A 16922-nucleotide genomic window follows, 5' to 3' on the forward strand; every position below is an offset into this window, starting at 1 on the left:
TTCACTAGTTACATCCTCATTCCTAATGAGCAATCAAACAATAAGCATACCTAATACTCATTTCAATTCTGTTTTTAACAGTTTTGTTTATTACATTTTTGTACACAAAGAGGTAACAGGTTCACAGTATTTATGAGTGACAGTGTTGAAAGATTTACATCAACAAACAAAAACAGACAACATTATAGAACAGAGTGGTCAATCTGGTTGTACCATGGATCCTGGCTGTTGGTATGCATAGTAATCTCAGTCCTTAAAGCAGAGTAGGAGAGGGAAGACAAAATAAGATATACTAAAGAGGTACATGCATCAATAGAATAATTACAATACTTAAATGACAAACAGAGGCCAGCAGCAGGACAGAGCATAATCTTATTTAAGAACAAGAGGGAAAATGATCCTTTTAATGTATGTCGAATTCTTTCAAATTTTAAGTTATTAAAAATCTATTTTACCCAGAGGGTGTGGGAAGGGAGTCTTAATGCTCATTTTAAAGTAAAACTCATTGAGATGATCCATACCAGTGCGTTGAGCTATGAGAGGCACACAATATATAACACAATATATATCATCCTCAATGGGAGCTGGACAAAAAGATAATAATGCGAGGTAATGTTAAAGTGCTGAAGGAGAATAATAAAGTATTGTGAAGGAAATGCAAAAAGATACTTAACAAAATTCCCGTCGTGACCCCTTGGGGTCCCCATAGAGCAGATCGCCTCAGAAAGTCTGCAGAAAATTACTCAGACGAAGAAGAAGGCGTTAACCCGGAAGTAAACCGTTCACCCTGTCGCGGTGCATGCTGGGTGCATGAGGTTGGCGGGCTGCTAATTTTGTACGTAAAAGTTGTTTTTTTCAAAAATTTCTCCAAAACTGCTGAAGGAATTAAAGAAAAGAAACGCTTTAGCATCACGCCGACTTTTCCAGAAGGGTAAAACAACACGTTCATTTATAAAGACTTTATTTCACTCCTGGTTTCATTTGTAGTTAGCTTGTTGCTAAATAATAAGGTTACAATGTTAGCTGCCAGCTAACTCACCGGCGTTAGCTCGCAGTTGCGTGCTCTGGATTGTGTCCACATATAAGATATTGTGTGATTGTCAGTACATTTTTCTATTATTCACGTGTAACACCTCTCTTAAGGTTTGCTGACTCTGTTCTCGTTGCTGGTCGGTTTGATCTATAGATAAGTTAGAGGTGGTAGCCTCACCATGCCGTCCGGCGCTGGATCCAGCAGTCCCGCAGCTGCTCTCGCTGAAGCGCTGGAAAACTCTTCCCGGCTTATTGACAGACACCTGCAGGATGATCGGCTTTTCCCCGACCTGTCGGAGCTGCTCAGCGTCCCCTCGCACAGTAAGCAGAAGAAAGACACACTACTGGATATTATCTTAAGGTGTTTCTGTTAACACTAGGGCTGCCCTGCCAAACTACTAATGGGGTGACACTGCAGGATGTTGGCTTGTGTTAATATACATATCATCAGAGGTGGATACACAATCTATGAATCAAATAAAGGTAGCCACTGTTGCTTTGTCAAATGTTGACGACTAATATAAACACAATATGAGTAAGATGTGACTACTTGCTCTGATAAAGAAGAAGCATCTACAGTCTGTTTAGAGATCTGTTGTACCATGTAGTTCAAAATCTCATACCAAAAGAAAGCTATTAGACCAAACACCTCCACATTTATTCACAGAATTTAGACACCTTCTCTTTACAAATGTGTCATGCTAAGGCATTTTATGACATTTGATCATCACAACTTTCTCTTACCCTTGTTGGTCTATGGAAAACTGCTTTTTATGAATAATCCTGATGAGTTTTTAAAGAAATGAGATACTGTATATCACTGTGCTTTGTGTTTTATTACTGGTTGCAGCTATCATGTACATCCCTGTTCCTTATAAGCTGTCGCACACTGTCCATCTTTGTCTGGTCGTAGACTCTCTCACTGGCACATTTTTATTTATAAATCTATTCTTGGACTTCTCCCTACATACTTGTGTTTACACATGTGTAGAAACCTCAGCAGATATGGCCTGCACTCTCAGGACATCATACAGTTGCAGGTCCCAAGAGTCAGAACTGAACTGGGCCAAAAGGCTTTTACATTTTCAGCCCTGTTTACCTGGAATGATGTGCAGAAGGACTTGAAACTGACACATCTTGTAACTCTGGGGGAATTCAAGTCACTCATAGAAGATAGAGAAACCTGCTCAATTGGATCTTGTGATTGCACTGTGTAATCATGTAACCATGTTAAACTGTGACCGTATTTTATCTGTGTTTTTTTGTGCTTGTTGTGTGTTGTAACCTGTTTTGTGCAGCTTTCTTGGCCAGGTCACTCTTGAAGAAGAGGTTTTAAATCTCAATGAGTCTTTTACCTGGTTAAATAAAGAAGAAAAAAAGACATGTAAAAAAAACCAAGATCCATTGTTCGTACCAGTTTGCAGTATCAAGATGAAATAGTTGGACAGTGTTGTTGACATACATAACATCCTTTCCTTTATGTGGTTTAAAAGTGTGTATACATGAGAAATCCATGATAAATGGGATACTTCATTTTCTTTTGGAGTAGTGCACAACCCGTCATGTTCATTGTTGACTGTGTTGACAGATATGCCATCCCTCTCTGGCGTGTCGGACATGGACTACCCGCTCCAGGGACCTGGTTTGCTCAGCGTGCCAAACCTTCCAGAGCTCAGCGCGGTCCGCCGCGTGCCCCTGCCGCCCGAGCTGGTGGAGCAGTTCAGCCGTATCCTTTTTACTCATTCAGGAACATAGAACTAAAGGCTTGCACAAGGACCAGGATGTTACCACGTGGCTAAAATCAGAATATTTTTTCCTGTGATTTCAACTTAACCACTTTACAGATATGCAATTTAACTGCATGATGGGGGTTTTCCCGGAGATCTGCAGAGCGTGGCTTACTATTGATAATGACATCTTCATGTGGAATTATGAAGACGGGTATGTATAACAGGCTTATTTGATGTGACTGTGATAATGTTCGACTTCCGTAAAGAGTTCATTATTTCATTTCTGCTTTTTTCTTTTCAGAGGAGATGTTGCCTATTTTGACGGCCTTATTGAAACCATTCTGGCTGTGGGCCTTGTTAAACCAAAACAAGGTATGTGTACACCTTTAAACTGCACAGGGATTTCAAAATCATTCTTTACTTGGGTAAAAGTTAATGGTTGTGTTTTTATTCTCAGGGATTTTACAGCCACACATTCACTACCTCTTGGTTCTGGCCACCTCTGTGGACGTAGTGATCCTTGGTCTGAGTTTCCCCAAGAACACAGCCGGTGAGTTCTGCTTTAAACCGTCACACAATAACACTGCTTCTGAGTTTTAGTGATGTGTGATCAAGTAGACACTGGCAAGAAAATTTTATACTTGTATGTCTGTTTTCCAGTTGATGACATAATAGCCTTGAGGATAGGGATGGGGATTGAAACAGGGTTCTATTAGAGACCCCACCCTGCAGTCAATAAGGTTTGATGCTATCGATACTGCTGTCAAGTCTTGAGGGTCCTATGACGTGGCATTAAATCTGGAGTCGAGTCACATCAAGTTAAATCAATTCACTGCTCCACAAAAACATACATCAGTTATAATTAGGTTTCTGAATTACCAGCCAGCAGCTATTTCAATACAACACAAATAATTCTAGTGGTCAGCTGCTCCAAGGATGGCTGACGGTGCAAAGACGTCCAAAGTTCGTTTTTCCAAAGTCAAAGACAATGCTATCTATGTTCCAAAATAATGTCCTGCAAGGGGGTAACGCAACCTCTGTGCACAAACACATCAGCATTGTGCATCAAATTAAACCAACATGCAGCTCCTTCAATTGTCTTCAGGTTGAATAAAGCTGCTGCAGGGAATCAGTCATTGTCCTCCTCCACCAAAGCCAAAAGTGTTAAATGCATCCAAACTTTGTAGCAAGTTCCATTAGATAAAACCAGTAATCCAAAGTTGAAGTCCATTTGAAATCTGCAGGATAAAAGCTAGTTAGCTAACTGAAGAAGGTAACATTATGATGTGTTCAAGGCCAGGTCAGTAAAATGACTACTAGGCACAGCTAAACAAAGTGTCATCATGATGTGTTCAAGTGAAACGTTAAGAAAAGGGAAGCTTGGACTACGTTGAGAATCTTGAACAAACATCTGTTTGGAGGACAGATTGGTTTGTTTTCCCAGCAACATAAAAAAAATAACAGATGGCTTTACAGACTGTTAAACTTCCCAGCACATGCACTAATGGGGTTATAATACATCATAGGACATAATAAAATTAAAATACAATAATTTATGTCCTCATCACTAAAAAAATGACTGAAAATGAGTTTTTTAATCATGCATTTCATTTTTATTTACCTGTGTGAGTTAATCTGTCTTGTCTTTGTGTCTCTTCTTTCTGTGATAGGCTTGAATGACAGCATGTCAGGCGGGATGCAGCTGCTCCCAGACCCCCTCTTCTCGATCCCCACCGACAACACCTACATCCTATCCATCACCTCCACCGACCTTGGACGCATTTTTATGGCAGGAAAGGACGGCTGCCTCTACGAGATAGCTTACCAGGCTGAGGCGGGGTGGCTGAGCCAGCGCTGCAGGAAAATCAACCACTCCAAAAGCTCCCTGTCCTTCCTTGTCCCCTCCGTGCTCCAGTTCTCCTTCTCTGAGGATGGTAAGGAGAGAGAGAGAGGTGTGGAGCAGTAGAAGTTCTTGATCCAAAACATTACCTTAACTTTTGTTTTCCTTTGTGATCCACAGACCCCATTGTGCAGATTGCTATTGACAACTCCCGTAACATCCTGTACACACACTCTGAGAAAGATGTCCTGCAGGTACGATGATTGGTAGTTTTTCATGTGTGTGTTACTGTTTTTGACGAGCTGAGAAACTTACATCTGTCATGTCTATTAGTGTTCTAAAATAGATAAGTGTTTCTGTTTTATTTTGGCTTTAGGTGTACGACCTTGGCGCTGATGGGCAGGGTATGAGCCGCGTTGCCACCATGTCACAGAGCACAATTGTCGCTGCTGCTGGAAACATAGCCAGGTATGTTTGGATTTGTTAAACATGAAACATGTGTCTTTGATGTCAACTGTTGAATCCTGAAAGAGATGTTACAAAGTCTTCCCTCTCTCTAAAACCTTTCTTTGCAGAACAATCGATCGTTCTGTCTTCAAGCCGATTGTCCAGATTTCTGTGATCGACAGATCAGAGTCCTCAGACTGTCACCTGCTCGCTGTCACTCATGCAGGTAAACTTAATCAGACAGTTGTTGGGATTATTTAAAACAGTTGTGTTTTGTGGATGTCTTCACATCTTCTGTTTCTGCAGGTGTGCGCCTCTACTTCAGCACCACGCCGTTTGCCCCTCCTCACCAGAAGTATGTGGCAGTTCGACCCAGCTTGCTAGCTTTGGTCCACGTCCGCCTACCACCTGGGTTTTCTGCATCCTCTACCTTGCAGAAACCATCAAAGATCCACAAGGCACTACACAGCAAAGGTGAATCTATTTGTCTGAAATCTTCAGCTTTACCAACATCACCCATTGCTGTTACTTTTCAAATTCACTAGGTTTTGGATGTTTCCTTTAATACATCTTTTCCTTTTCTTTGTTTAAATCTCTGCAGGTGTTCTTTTAATGGCTGCTTCAGAGATGGAGGACAGTGACATGCTGTGGTGCATCAACCATGACTCCTTCCCCTTCAAGAAACCCTTGATGGAGACTCAGGTTGGCACACAAGAAACATGAAATAGTGTTTTGCTACCATCACTTTTCATTATTGTGCAGCCTGTTTGTGACTAACTTATTTCTATATTCATTTGCAGATGATCTCCAATGTAGATGGGCACACTTGGGCTATCTGTGCCCTGAATGAGGAGAAGCCGAGCAAGATTTACACTCCTCTCAACAAGGATTTGATCCCCATCACTGATTCCCCTGTGGTGGTCCAGCAGCACAACATCCCCTCGCAGAAGTTTGTGCTTCTCTCTGCAAAGGTTAAAACTGCTGTCATCATTCAGCAAACATTATACAGTCCAAAATGTGTGACAGTAAAATTCCATGGCTGAGTTTACTAAGTGTTGACTCCTTTTTGTCTTCTCAGGGGAGCCATATCTTCCAAAAACTGCGGCCGGTCGACCAGCTGCGCCACCTGCTGGTGAGCTGCGTAGGAGGAGAGAGTGAAGATGTGGAACGCTTCTTCAAGCTGCACAGGGTACAGAGCATGTTAATCACTGTTTCGGATATAGCACAATCCTCCTATCACGGCCCTTTAAGTGAACAAAACAGATTAAAGTTGAGCTTTTTATCTGTAGGAGGAGCAGTCGTGTGCCACAGCACTGATACTGGCCTGTTCCAACGCTGCATGTGACAGAGAGGTTTCACAGTGGGCCACGAGAGCCTTCTTCAGGTCAGATGACTTTGTTTATAAAGGCACAGATTTAAACTCACTTCTTCTGAGTACAAATTGAAAGCAGTTCCTGTGTTTTTGTCGTGATCAGGTATGGGGGAGAAGCACAGATGAGGTTCCCTGCAGCCATGACATCCCCGAGCACTGTTGGACCGGTGATGAGCTCCCCAGCACCAGGTAGATAAGGAAACACTGATCACCCGGCCTGGAGTTACACGAATAACCCAACACATTTGAACATTTTAGAGTCTTTTAAACTAGCTTCAAAATGTTGTAAAAAAAAAAGTGAACATTGTCTTCTTTTTACTCTTCCATTAAGGTGTTATCCCCCCAGCGTTGGCTACGCCTTTTACCCCCATGCACGCTGGCTCTACCCCCATCGCCCCCATGTCAGCAGGCCCAGAGGTGATCTTCTCCGGGAAGCACAATGGCATCTGTATTTACTTCGCTCGCATCCTCGGGTAAGTAACTCCTGTCACTGTTTGTCTCATTAACACATTTTCAATCTGTAAGATGTGTCACTTCAGTCAGACGTGTTAATGCTGCTGTTTTCTCTAAACAACACATCTTCCTGTGTTGCTCTCTGCCAACCTCACTCTCACAGAAATATCTGGGATGGCAGCCTCGCTGTGGAGAAAATCATGAGCAAAGGAAACCAGACTGTCAGTATTGTGAGTATTCAAACAGTTAATGCTGATTTTGGGGGGGGGGATTATAAGATGCTAGTAGTGGTAAGTTAACGCTTTTTCTCATCTGTTGTCTTCACAGCTGGAAAGCAGCGTTGCTTTATTCGAGCTGGAGTCCGTACTTCTGGAGCTCTTCGGCTTACGGGAGTTTGTTGATAAAAACTCTCAGTTCAGTCCGTCCTCTCTTGGTACTGCAAGGTGAGAGCTGTTCCTCTGCTCGCATGGCACTTATCAATGTGTCTTAATTAACTTGTTTTCAAACACATCAACAAATAAGATTCCAGATCAGAAAATCAAGAGTTTAATTAACAACCGTATTCTCACCTTGTTATATTTGTTGGAAGGCTTAAACAATTAAATGCAGCCAACATTACAAATTGCTATCCATTGCACATGTGTGTAATTCTGTCATTCTCAAGCTGTGAGCATGTGTTCAGAATGATCAAAGGAGAAAGTCTACAGAATAAACCCTGGAATAGTCCCTGTCAGCCTTTTCCTGCTGAGTCTCAGTTTCACTGTTAATAGTAAGCCTAACTACACCAACGCCTGGTGGTACATGATTGGTCAATGCTACTTGGACTACAAAAATTAAAGATGGAAACCTATTTGATTCTTCTTTCATTTTTTTGTAACTCGGGAAAATACCTGAAGGCCTCAGAAAGAGAGACACGTATCTTCTGAAGATTTTCATGGCTGCAAGTAAGAAAGCAATAACACGAGGCTGACTTCAGAAGAACCCTCCCACCATTAAACTACTTAAAAACATTATTGACTCTGTTTGCAGTATAGAAAAACTGACTTTTGCTCTTTACCCCCTCAACTAAAGTCTAAATTTTTATGTTGAAACTGCAACCAGACATCACTATTGTGATGACTTTCTACATGAAAGTGGAACTAACAACAGTATCCATATCTACAAAAAACTCTGATGTTACAGACTTTTATTTCCCAAATCCCCCTGAATAACATCTGTTCTGCTCCCTGTTAGTTTCAGCTCCCCTGCCAACTTGCAGCAAAGGCTGCTGGGATTTATGCGCCCTGATGGAGCCAACTCTCAGCAGGTCCAACAGGAGCTCCAGAGGAAATATCACAGTGAGTTATGAGTGCAGGTTTCCACATTTTACTGCTCACAAGAGATTAATAGTCCAAATGTTAGTGACAATGCAACTCTGATCCACCATGAAACGGTGCTTTGGAGCTTTGATCAAGCAAAGTTTTGAGACATGTCTCAGTCTATATTTCTTGTCTCTTTGTGTCTCTGTATTCAGCCAAGGCTCAGGTGTATGAGAAAGTGTCCCTGCAGGGCATCCAGCAGTTAGTGCATCGCTCCTATCAGACTCTGGCCCTCTGGAAGCTTGTCTGCGATCATCAGTTCAGCCTCATTATGTCTGAGCTGCCAAAGGTACGAGTGCACACACACACACCCACACAATTTTATTTTATGTGATAAACGTAATACCTTTTTGTTTCCAGCCAAATAGCTTGTTGTACAGCACCATCACTCACTTGTCACTTTGCCACTTTTGTCTTGGTTCGTAGGAGTTTCAAGATCAGATGAAAGGAGCAAGTTTTAAGGACGTTGTAATCCGGGGCAAGGAGCTGTCTGGAGCCCTGATCACAGCTCTCATTAACGTCTACATCAAAGATAATGCCTCTGTGGATGCTATCAGTAATCACCTGCGAGACATCTGTCCCCTGCTGTACAGCAGCGACGATAACATTTGCTCCAAGGTACAAAAATATGATACTTTCTGAGACCTTGAAAGTATTGGGCTTAAAGACATGAAGAACTGCAGATGCAGCTGAATGTGTCAGTCTTTATTACAGCCTCAGGCGTCTGCCATTTTTCCTTTTTATTGATGTCTTAGTGCTTTCACATTTCCTGCAGTCTTTAGGGCAATTTTGCATTAAGATCATTAAGAGGCATCGATTCACCTGCATTGATTTATGTCTCCTTATAGAATTTGTTGCTTTTGTCTCCCACTTAGGCTAATGAGTTGCTGCAAAGCTCAAAGCAGATTCAGAATAAAGCAGATAAAGAGAGGAAACTGAGGGAGTCTCTGCAGCTCTATCAGCAGATCAGCCAGCACACAGACCTGCCACTGGTCTGCTCGCAGTACAGACAAGGTACGGATGCACAAGGCCCTGATCCACTCTTTATTCATTTACTTAATACCTTCATTAGGCACTTTTTTTATCACGAAAGCTTGTGTTGTTGAATTGTTTTAGTGCGTTTCTACGAGGGAGCCCTTGAGTTGTGCCTCACAGCAGCAGACAAGAAGGACCCACAGAGACTCGGGCCCCATTTCTACAAGAACGGAGAACCTGAGGACGACAGAGTGGGACAGCAGGCCTTCCAGGAGAGGTAACACAAGAAAGAAGGACGCACATCAGAATTGTTGATAGCTATTGAAGCTGATCATCACCATCCATCCTCTCTTTGCTCCAGACTTTCCTGTTATAAGTGCATCACAGACACCATGCAGGAGCTGGTGAACCAGAGCAAAGCTGCCCCTCAGTCCCCCAGCGTCCCTAAGCAGCCCGGGCCTCCCGTCATGACCTCTGACCCCAACATGCTCAGCAACGAGGAAGCTACAGCTCATGTAAGGAAGAAAGAAGAGGGCAGCTGGTGCTTGTGTTGTGACAGCAGTGAACATGATTTGCATTATTAATGAGAATATGTTGCTCCCTCTGCAGTTCGAGCAGATCCTTGGTCTGGCTCAGAGGTCTCAGGACGAGCTCTTTCACATCGCTCTCTACAACTGGCTGATTCAGGCCGACCTGACTGATAAGCTGCTGGAGGTAGCGTGTCTGTTAATCAATGTTTTGCTGTTATTTTCTTCTAGCTCGCGTCTTAATAGGGTTCTTGTTTTGCTTATGGAAGTGCCAACGAGTTCACCAGTTTTGACTGTTATTTATTCATATTTTGGGGCCCTGTGCACACACTGGTGTGTTTGATCTTTTTATAAATGAGGAGACATAACAGATGTTTCCAGTTAATATGGAAATATGGAAAGAATTGCACTCTAACCTCTCAAACTATAAAAGACAAAAACAGATGGTAATGGATTTTATCAGATTGTTCAGTTTCTGTGTTTATCTGAAGTAAGCATGTGATTGTGAAAGTCTTGGTTAGATTACATCCTTCCTCCCTTGATAGCTGTCCTTTATTTGCTCATGCTGTCCAGGTGAATTCTCCATACCTGGAGGAACATCTGATGCACTTGATCAAGCAGGACCAGAGTAAGGTGCACAACATGGACCTGCTGTGGCGTTACTACGAGAAGAACCGTAACTTTGGCAAGGCAGCTCACGTACTGGCGCGCCTCGCTGACATGCACAGGTACGGGCACTCAAGACAACTAAATAAGAGTCATTGTGGTAGATAAATTTTTACTCTGTTATTATTTCCCACACATAGATGATACCTGGATGTGCCACCAAAGTATTCACCGACCTTTTTCCCTTTTTAAAAAATGCATATTAGCATAAGCATTTAAATGCACAGCATAGCAGATGTTCAGAGAGAGAGAGAGAGAGAGAGAGAGAGAGAGAGGTCCTTCAGTATGTCTCTCCTGTTAATGAATTGATTGAGATGCGACGTCTCATTTGAAATATGTGCAGCCGGTTGATGCCATTGTTATTCTGCAGCATCTTGGTTTTGGAACACTACGTTGTTAACAAGTCTCATCCACATGTGGATCACCTGTCATGATAATAGAACATCAAAGTTATTATATGGATATCTTAACTTAACATGTTGCTGATAAATAATGTCAAAAGCTCAGACAAAAAGCAAAGATGGAAGGAGGTGGGTGGGTTCTAGGATGTCAACATTTAATCGAGTATCGATTAATTGATTGTGAAGAACGTACTCGAACACATTTATTGTTTCGATTTTCTATCGCGTGGATCAAACATCATGTGCTCTCATATTTCGTTCAGCTATCAGGGAGGTGTTAAGTTTTAAGCATGTTTCGATGTGAATCAACTGACTGAGGGGGCTGCGGCTGAGTCTCCACGAGTGCTTTTTTCTCTGCCGCCGGACTGATTATGACCCGGTTGCACTCCTGGCTGACACCTGACCACGTTCATATGCTTATTATTCTCAATCAGAACGAGTAGACAGAAAACTGGACATTGTGCGTCTGAAATCTGTTTCTGTTCAGTTCTCTTGTTGAAGTCTGAGCCTTCACCTTTATGACTGTATGTTTGCAGAGATAATGAACCTCAATACGATCCGTAGATATTCAATACTGTCAGTTATGTACATTGTGAGGTGAAGGAAAATCTGATTCAGGTGAGAAAACGCATTTGGCATTGTTTTTTAAAATTATTAATCGATGATTGATCGTTCACTTTTCGAAAGAACGATCACGGAAAATACTTGAAATTTACACCCCTAGTGGGTGCCACTCTCTGCATGAAGAGGAAAGCTATCAGTGTGTGTGTATTTGGGGTGGGTAAGGGTAACAGTACACTAAAGAAAACAAAGTGAGCAAAAGCACATTTAATAAATAAACAAACTTATAACAGAATGAATTGATGGCTTGACAAATAAAAAAGGGTAATGTATTTACATGCTTTTAATAGACTCCCCTCGTCACTTCCCCCATCATTGACACATTGTCTCTTTCTGGGAAAAATTATTATATATTTGAAAATTGTATCTACCTGGTAACAACAAATACATCAAGTAATCTGATATGTTTGTTTGGTTTAAGCTAAGACATGATTTCAAAAAGAACTGTTGGTTCTCCAACCCTGCAGCACTGAGATCTCACTGAAGCAGCGTTTGGAGTACATCGCCCGAGCCATCCTGTCCGCTAAGAGCTCTTCCTGCATCTCAGCTCAGGCATCAGACGGAGAGTTTCTTCACGAGCTGGAAGAAAAAATGGAGGTGCGGAAATCTTAACGTGATGCATTAATGAAATTTGTAGCTGAAACTTGGCCTGCACATTATGAGAACAATATCTGATGTGACTTTATTGTTTAGTATAACTCAGTTTCTCTGTACATCTTCTGTTCTTTATATTAGACACAACACCTGTGTTTGAACATGTTCCTCCTGAATCCAACATAAACACAAAGAATATTCTTATTTCATCCTCTGAATTGGCAACACTTCATCTGAGGGTGGCTGATAGCTAGCTAGAGCTTCATCTGACTGCATTTAAATGGTGTGAAAGCATGGCCATTATACGCAGGCCTCCATCCAAATGTTAATTTTAAATGTACGCATGCTGAGTGGAAAAACATTGCTGGATTTTATATAACAACTTCTCTTTTGGACCGTGTTAAATCCATGTGTTCATTGCTGATGCTCATGATGTGACAATGATGAAATTGTGATTTATCATGTAGCTCTCTTTGTAACCACTCAGTCTCTTCCTCTCGTCCTATCTCCAGCTGGTGCGCATCCAAGTGCAGATTCAGGAGACCCTGTTCAGACAGTACTCCCATCATCCCTCAGTGAAAAATGCCATCTCTCAGTTGGACTCTGAGCTCATGGACATCACCAAGGTAACACTAACAGAAGTTTCAAACCCAGAGCAGGAGATTAAAAACAACTTTCCTCGCAGTTAAGAAATGTCTTCTAACATAGAATAATGTCCTTCTTTGTAGCTCTACGGGGAGTTCGCTGACCATTTCAAACTGTCCGAGTGTAAGCTGGCCATCATCCACTGCGCAGGACACTCTGACCCCATCCTGGTGCACTCGCTGTGGCAGGAGATCATGGAGAAAGGCAAGTGAAATGTTATCACCTTACAAAAGTTGAGCTGCAGCCAAACCCTTTCATCAGTTTCCTTCCCTTGCCGTATGTGATGATTGTTTTGTCTTGGGCAGAACTCGGAGACTCTGTGGCCATGAGCCCGGTGGACAGGATGAGGTCGCTTAGTTTGAAACTGGTCTCTCTGGGAAAGATTTATGCTGGAACGCCGAGATATTTCCCTCTGGGTGAGCGTTTAAACCTTCCTGTAATTATGATCTGTTTTCCTCTCGTTATAAATTTCCACCTCGCTGTTTTCTATTTAAATAACTGTTGTATAATTAGAGTTCCCCTTTGATTCATTTGACACACATGTATGTCTCTGGTGTTCTCACACCAGCATGTACAAACTTGTACTCTCTCTGGAGACAATCATTCATCTCATTTACATTCTGTCCACACAGATGTAAAAAAGTAATGAATAAATTGAAGAGTAAAGAAATGTTAACAGGTGCAGATGTGTCTTTTGATTGCAGAGTTCCTCGTGAAGTTTCTGGAACAGGAGGTTTGTCGGCTGAACTGGGATGTGGGCTTCGTCACCTGCACCATGCAGGAGATCGGAGTACAGCTGCCCCGTCTACTTGAGGTCTATGACCAACTCTTCAAAACTCGGGTACATGAAAAACCTCCTTTAATGAATCTTTTTTAGTTTTAGTAAATAGGATTGATTACAAGCATGAGCAGTAAATGGTCTCTTTTCTAATCCATGAATGTGTTCCCTCTCACCTGTAGGACCCCTGTTGGCAGCGTCTGAAGAAACCTCTGCACCTGGTGGAGTGTATCCATGTGCTGCTGTCAGGTTACGTGGACGATCCCAGCAGAGTACCGACCTATGACAGGTTAGAGCGGTCTGAGGCGGTGCTGTAGTGTTGCCTTTGTTTCACAGAGCATATTGTTGTTTCCTGTTAAAGTGTCAGTGAGCACAGCCAAAACCTCCTCCTATTTCCTCACTGTAATGTAAGCTGCTATAGACAAAATCCTAAACTGGGATTGTGTTGTTAGATTAGTCCTTCCAATTTCCTCAGAGGAGGAGACAACTTTAAACATCATGGTGATGATGATGAAACAGAATGTTATTAATAACAGTATTTCCTGTGGGAACAGCAGACTTTATTCCATGGGATTAAGATCTGATCTCGATCACACTGGGGCATTTTTTTATTCATTTCTGATATAACCCAGGAAAGTGTTGTCTGTCAGTCATAGCAGTTTCATTTAGGCAGTAAAAATATACACTGCCAGTCAAAAGTTTGGACACACCTTCTCATTCAATGGTTTTTATTTATTTTAATTATTTTCAACATTGTAGATTAATACTGAAGACATCAAAACTATGAAATAATCTGGTTTTACCATAATCTGGATTACAACAGCAGTCAAATAGATCCATTGTGTTCTAACCCTACCTCTGAACAACACAACTGATGGTCTCAAACACATTAAGAAGGCAAGTCATTCTACAAATGAACTCTTGACAAGGCTCATGTTAATTAAAAACCAGTCTAGGAGACCACTTCATGAAGCAGACTGAGAGAATACCAAGAGTGTGCAAAGCTGTCATGAAGGAAAAAGGGGGCTACTTTACAGAATCTAAAATATAAAACATATTCTGGTTTGTTTAATACTTTTTTGAGAATTAAATAATTCCATATATGTTCTTTCATAGTTTTGATGTCTTTGGTATTAATCTACAGTGTTTCAAATAACTGAAAAATATATATGGACACGATGCACACCAAGGTTTGTCCATGCTTGATGTCTTGGTCAGGTGGATTTGCATTGCAGCTGCTTCTCACAAGTGGTTTTCGTTTAAAGGATAGTTTCACTTTTATGTATATATAATTTTATCTATACTAAAGCAACAGTGAGTTTTGCATATATATAATTACAGGCTTCGAAAAAGTGTTTTCCCATAACTGGTGAAATTAAATCAAACATAGTCTCTGTGACATCACCAATTGGTTTCTGAAGAGATGTTATGAAGCCCCTAACTATGGCAGGCACCATGTTTGAAATACTAACTTAACCTAACTTTTTAATACAGAAACAGTGAAAGAGGTGGAGCTGAGGTGGGCGTTAAGCCTCCTGGCAAACAGCTGTAACACATCCACCGTCGGTTATTTGACCCAAGCCTTTAATTTGGCAAATGTATCCATACCTCTTTGCTTCAAAAAAAAAAAAAAAGAAAAAAGTTGCCATAAAGAAAAACGAATCCCCTGTACAGTGTGTACACATGAATAACTATTGATTCTCTGATGATATGTTTATTTCTGCTGTGTGGTTTGACATTTTAATATGGGCTGTAATTGGGATTCCTTGGCTTTTGAGGTAAGCCCCAAGTGGACACTTTAGGAACTGCAGTTTTGGCACCTATGCATTGGCTTCATGTTTCAACACAGGATGTTTCCGCTTGATAGCAGCTCTCAACAATACAAATAGAATTGATTTAGATGGTTAGAGTATTCTTAAATATTGTATATAGTTAGATGGCTTTGCAGCATTTCTCACTGATGAATGACCCAATTTGTTGGTCCGTAAATTGAGCTGCTGAGATATTCAAATGTTCAGCTCTTGTGTGATCTCATGACCCATTTCCTGAGTTCACTAAAGGTCTAGGTTTGACATATTGCACCCATCAAGACCTCTCAAATATATTTCTTCCTGTGTGTTACTGAGACAGTCAACACTGTCGACACATTTTGAACATTTCCTCTGCATTTTAATCCCTTGGACTGCTAAAGCCCCGGATTAGCTTCAGAAAGGTGCCTCTCAAAACTTGCAGTAAACCCGCAGTAGACCTGATTTAACAGCTTGTTTTCCCTGCATTTCAGACGCCGATTCACTAACGTGTGCCTCGACAACATCTGCGGATACCTGGTGGAGCTGCAGTCTCTGAGCCCGAACTCTGCTCTTCAACACACCATCGGCAACTTCAAGTCGCTGCAGGCCAAGCTGGAAAAACTTCACTGACATTGTTCATGGTGTTCTATACAGGACAAGGGACAGGTGACCGCCTGGATGTTGCCCTGTGGGCCTTAATGAAACCGCTGATTGTATTTGTGTTGACATGATAACATCAAACACATCTCTATTTAACAGTAGAGTTTGACACCTTATACCTTCAGCCTGATTGGTTGTCTTAGGTGTGCTTATTGATGCACAGTGAGAGATAAGAAGACAGAAGAGACAAGTTTTATAACTTATTTAATACATTTTGTTGTAAGTCGAAACACAATGCTGGAATACAACTTTGAATAGAAAGACACTATCGGTTATTTGCATTGTGTCAGATATCTAAAAATTACAACATAGGGAAGTGTTTTTAAAGCTCTGAAATGCCTCTGAAACTTTTGAGGTTGATTTTCATATTTTGAAAATGCACTTATCACTTATGGATTGAAAATATTTTCTTAATCTTGATATTGAAGAACCTACCTGGTTAAGTACCGTTTGATCACAAGGGAATAACTTTGATTGTTCCATTTTTTGCCTCCAAACAAACAGTTCAGTGTTGGATGTTGTAATTATGTACATAACGTGACCATAATGTCAGATTGTTTGCCAAAGGTGATGATACAACTTAACCTTTTTTCTCATGTATTATTTACAGTTAACATTTTGTGTACCTGGCTCAAGAATATGACTGTGCCCCTCATGTAGGAGTGTGTTTTGTTCATTTGGATACGGTGAAGTTCACAGTACTTCCTCAAAATTTTGACATGCGTTGGTGCAAAACTAAAAATCATAAAACACTTTTATAAAAAATAAAATTTGTCATTGCATTTGTGTTTGAGAATGTGTTGCAAGTACTTGGATATTACAGAGAGTATCTGGGGTAGAGATAAGGGTTCTGTTTTACCAACAATAACCAGCACAAAGGGGGATTAAATTGCTTTGGGTTAATTAGTGTGACTGCAGAGGGAGTCCAATAATGTACTAGTTGTCATCCCTGTTTGTGTTTACATAATTAACTTTAATTAAAATGGCACTCAGGGTTTCATACAGTCGTCAGAAACAGATCAGTAAACGCTGA

General features: G+C 41.3%; 1 protein-coding gene and 1 long non-coding RNA gene across 2 annotated transcripts; one reads left to right on the plus strand and one right to left on the minus strand.

Annotated features, from left to right (window-relative positions):
* Positions 1 to 56: 56 nt before the first annotated feature.
* LOC117830955 lies at positions 57 to 906 on the minus strand. Its single transcript, XR_004634872.1, has 2 exons — positions 675 to 906; positions 57 to 252 (listed from the first exon to the last, which is right to left on the minus strand). It is a non-coding gene; the product is annotated as an uncharacterized LOC117830955 (long non-coding RNA).
* Positions 770 to 16671, plus strand: nup155 (nucleoporin 155). Its single transcript, XM_034709328.1, has 34 exons — positions 770 to 931; positions 1187 to 1353; positions 2621 to 2758; positions 2877 to 2973; positions 3064 to 3134; positions 3220 to 3312; positions 4433 to 4696; positions 4783 to 4856; positions 4979 to 5070; positions 5178 to 5275; positions 5356 to 5523; positions 5651 to 5751; positions 5850 to 6020; positions 6128 to 6238; positions 6339 to 6433; positions 6525 to 6610; positions 6753 to 6894; positions 7038 to 7104; positions 7202 to 7317; positions 8108 to 8211; positions 8388 to 8521; positions 8659 to 8850; positions 9108 to 9246; positions 9349 to 9484; positions 9569 to 9722; positions 9817 to 9921; positions 10308 to 10462; positions 11890 to 12019; positions 12529 to 12642; positions 12745 to 12865; positions 12967 to 13077; positions 13366 to 13502; positions 13622 to 13728; positions 15721 to 16671. The coding sequence occupies exons 2-34, from the start codon at positions 1212 to 1214 to the stop codon at positions 15857 to 15859; spliced, it is 4104 nt and encodes a 1367-aa protein (XP_034565219.1). The 5' UTR covers positions 770 to 931; positions 1187 to 1211; the 3' UTR covers positions 15860 to 16671.
* The last annotated feature ends 251 nt before the right edge of the window (positions 16672 to 16922 follow it).

The sequence above is a fragment of the Notolabrus celidotus genome, chromosome 19 (assembly GCF_009762535.1).
Source record: "Notolabrus celidotus isolate fNotCel1 chromosome 19, fNotCel1.pri, whole genome shotgun sequence".
Taxonomy (NCBI): Eukaryota; Metazoa; Chordata; class Actinopteri; order Labriformes; family Labridae; genus Notolabrus; species Notolabrus celidotus.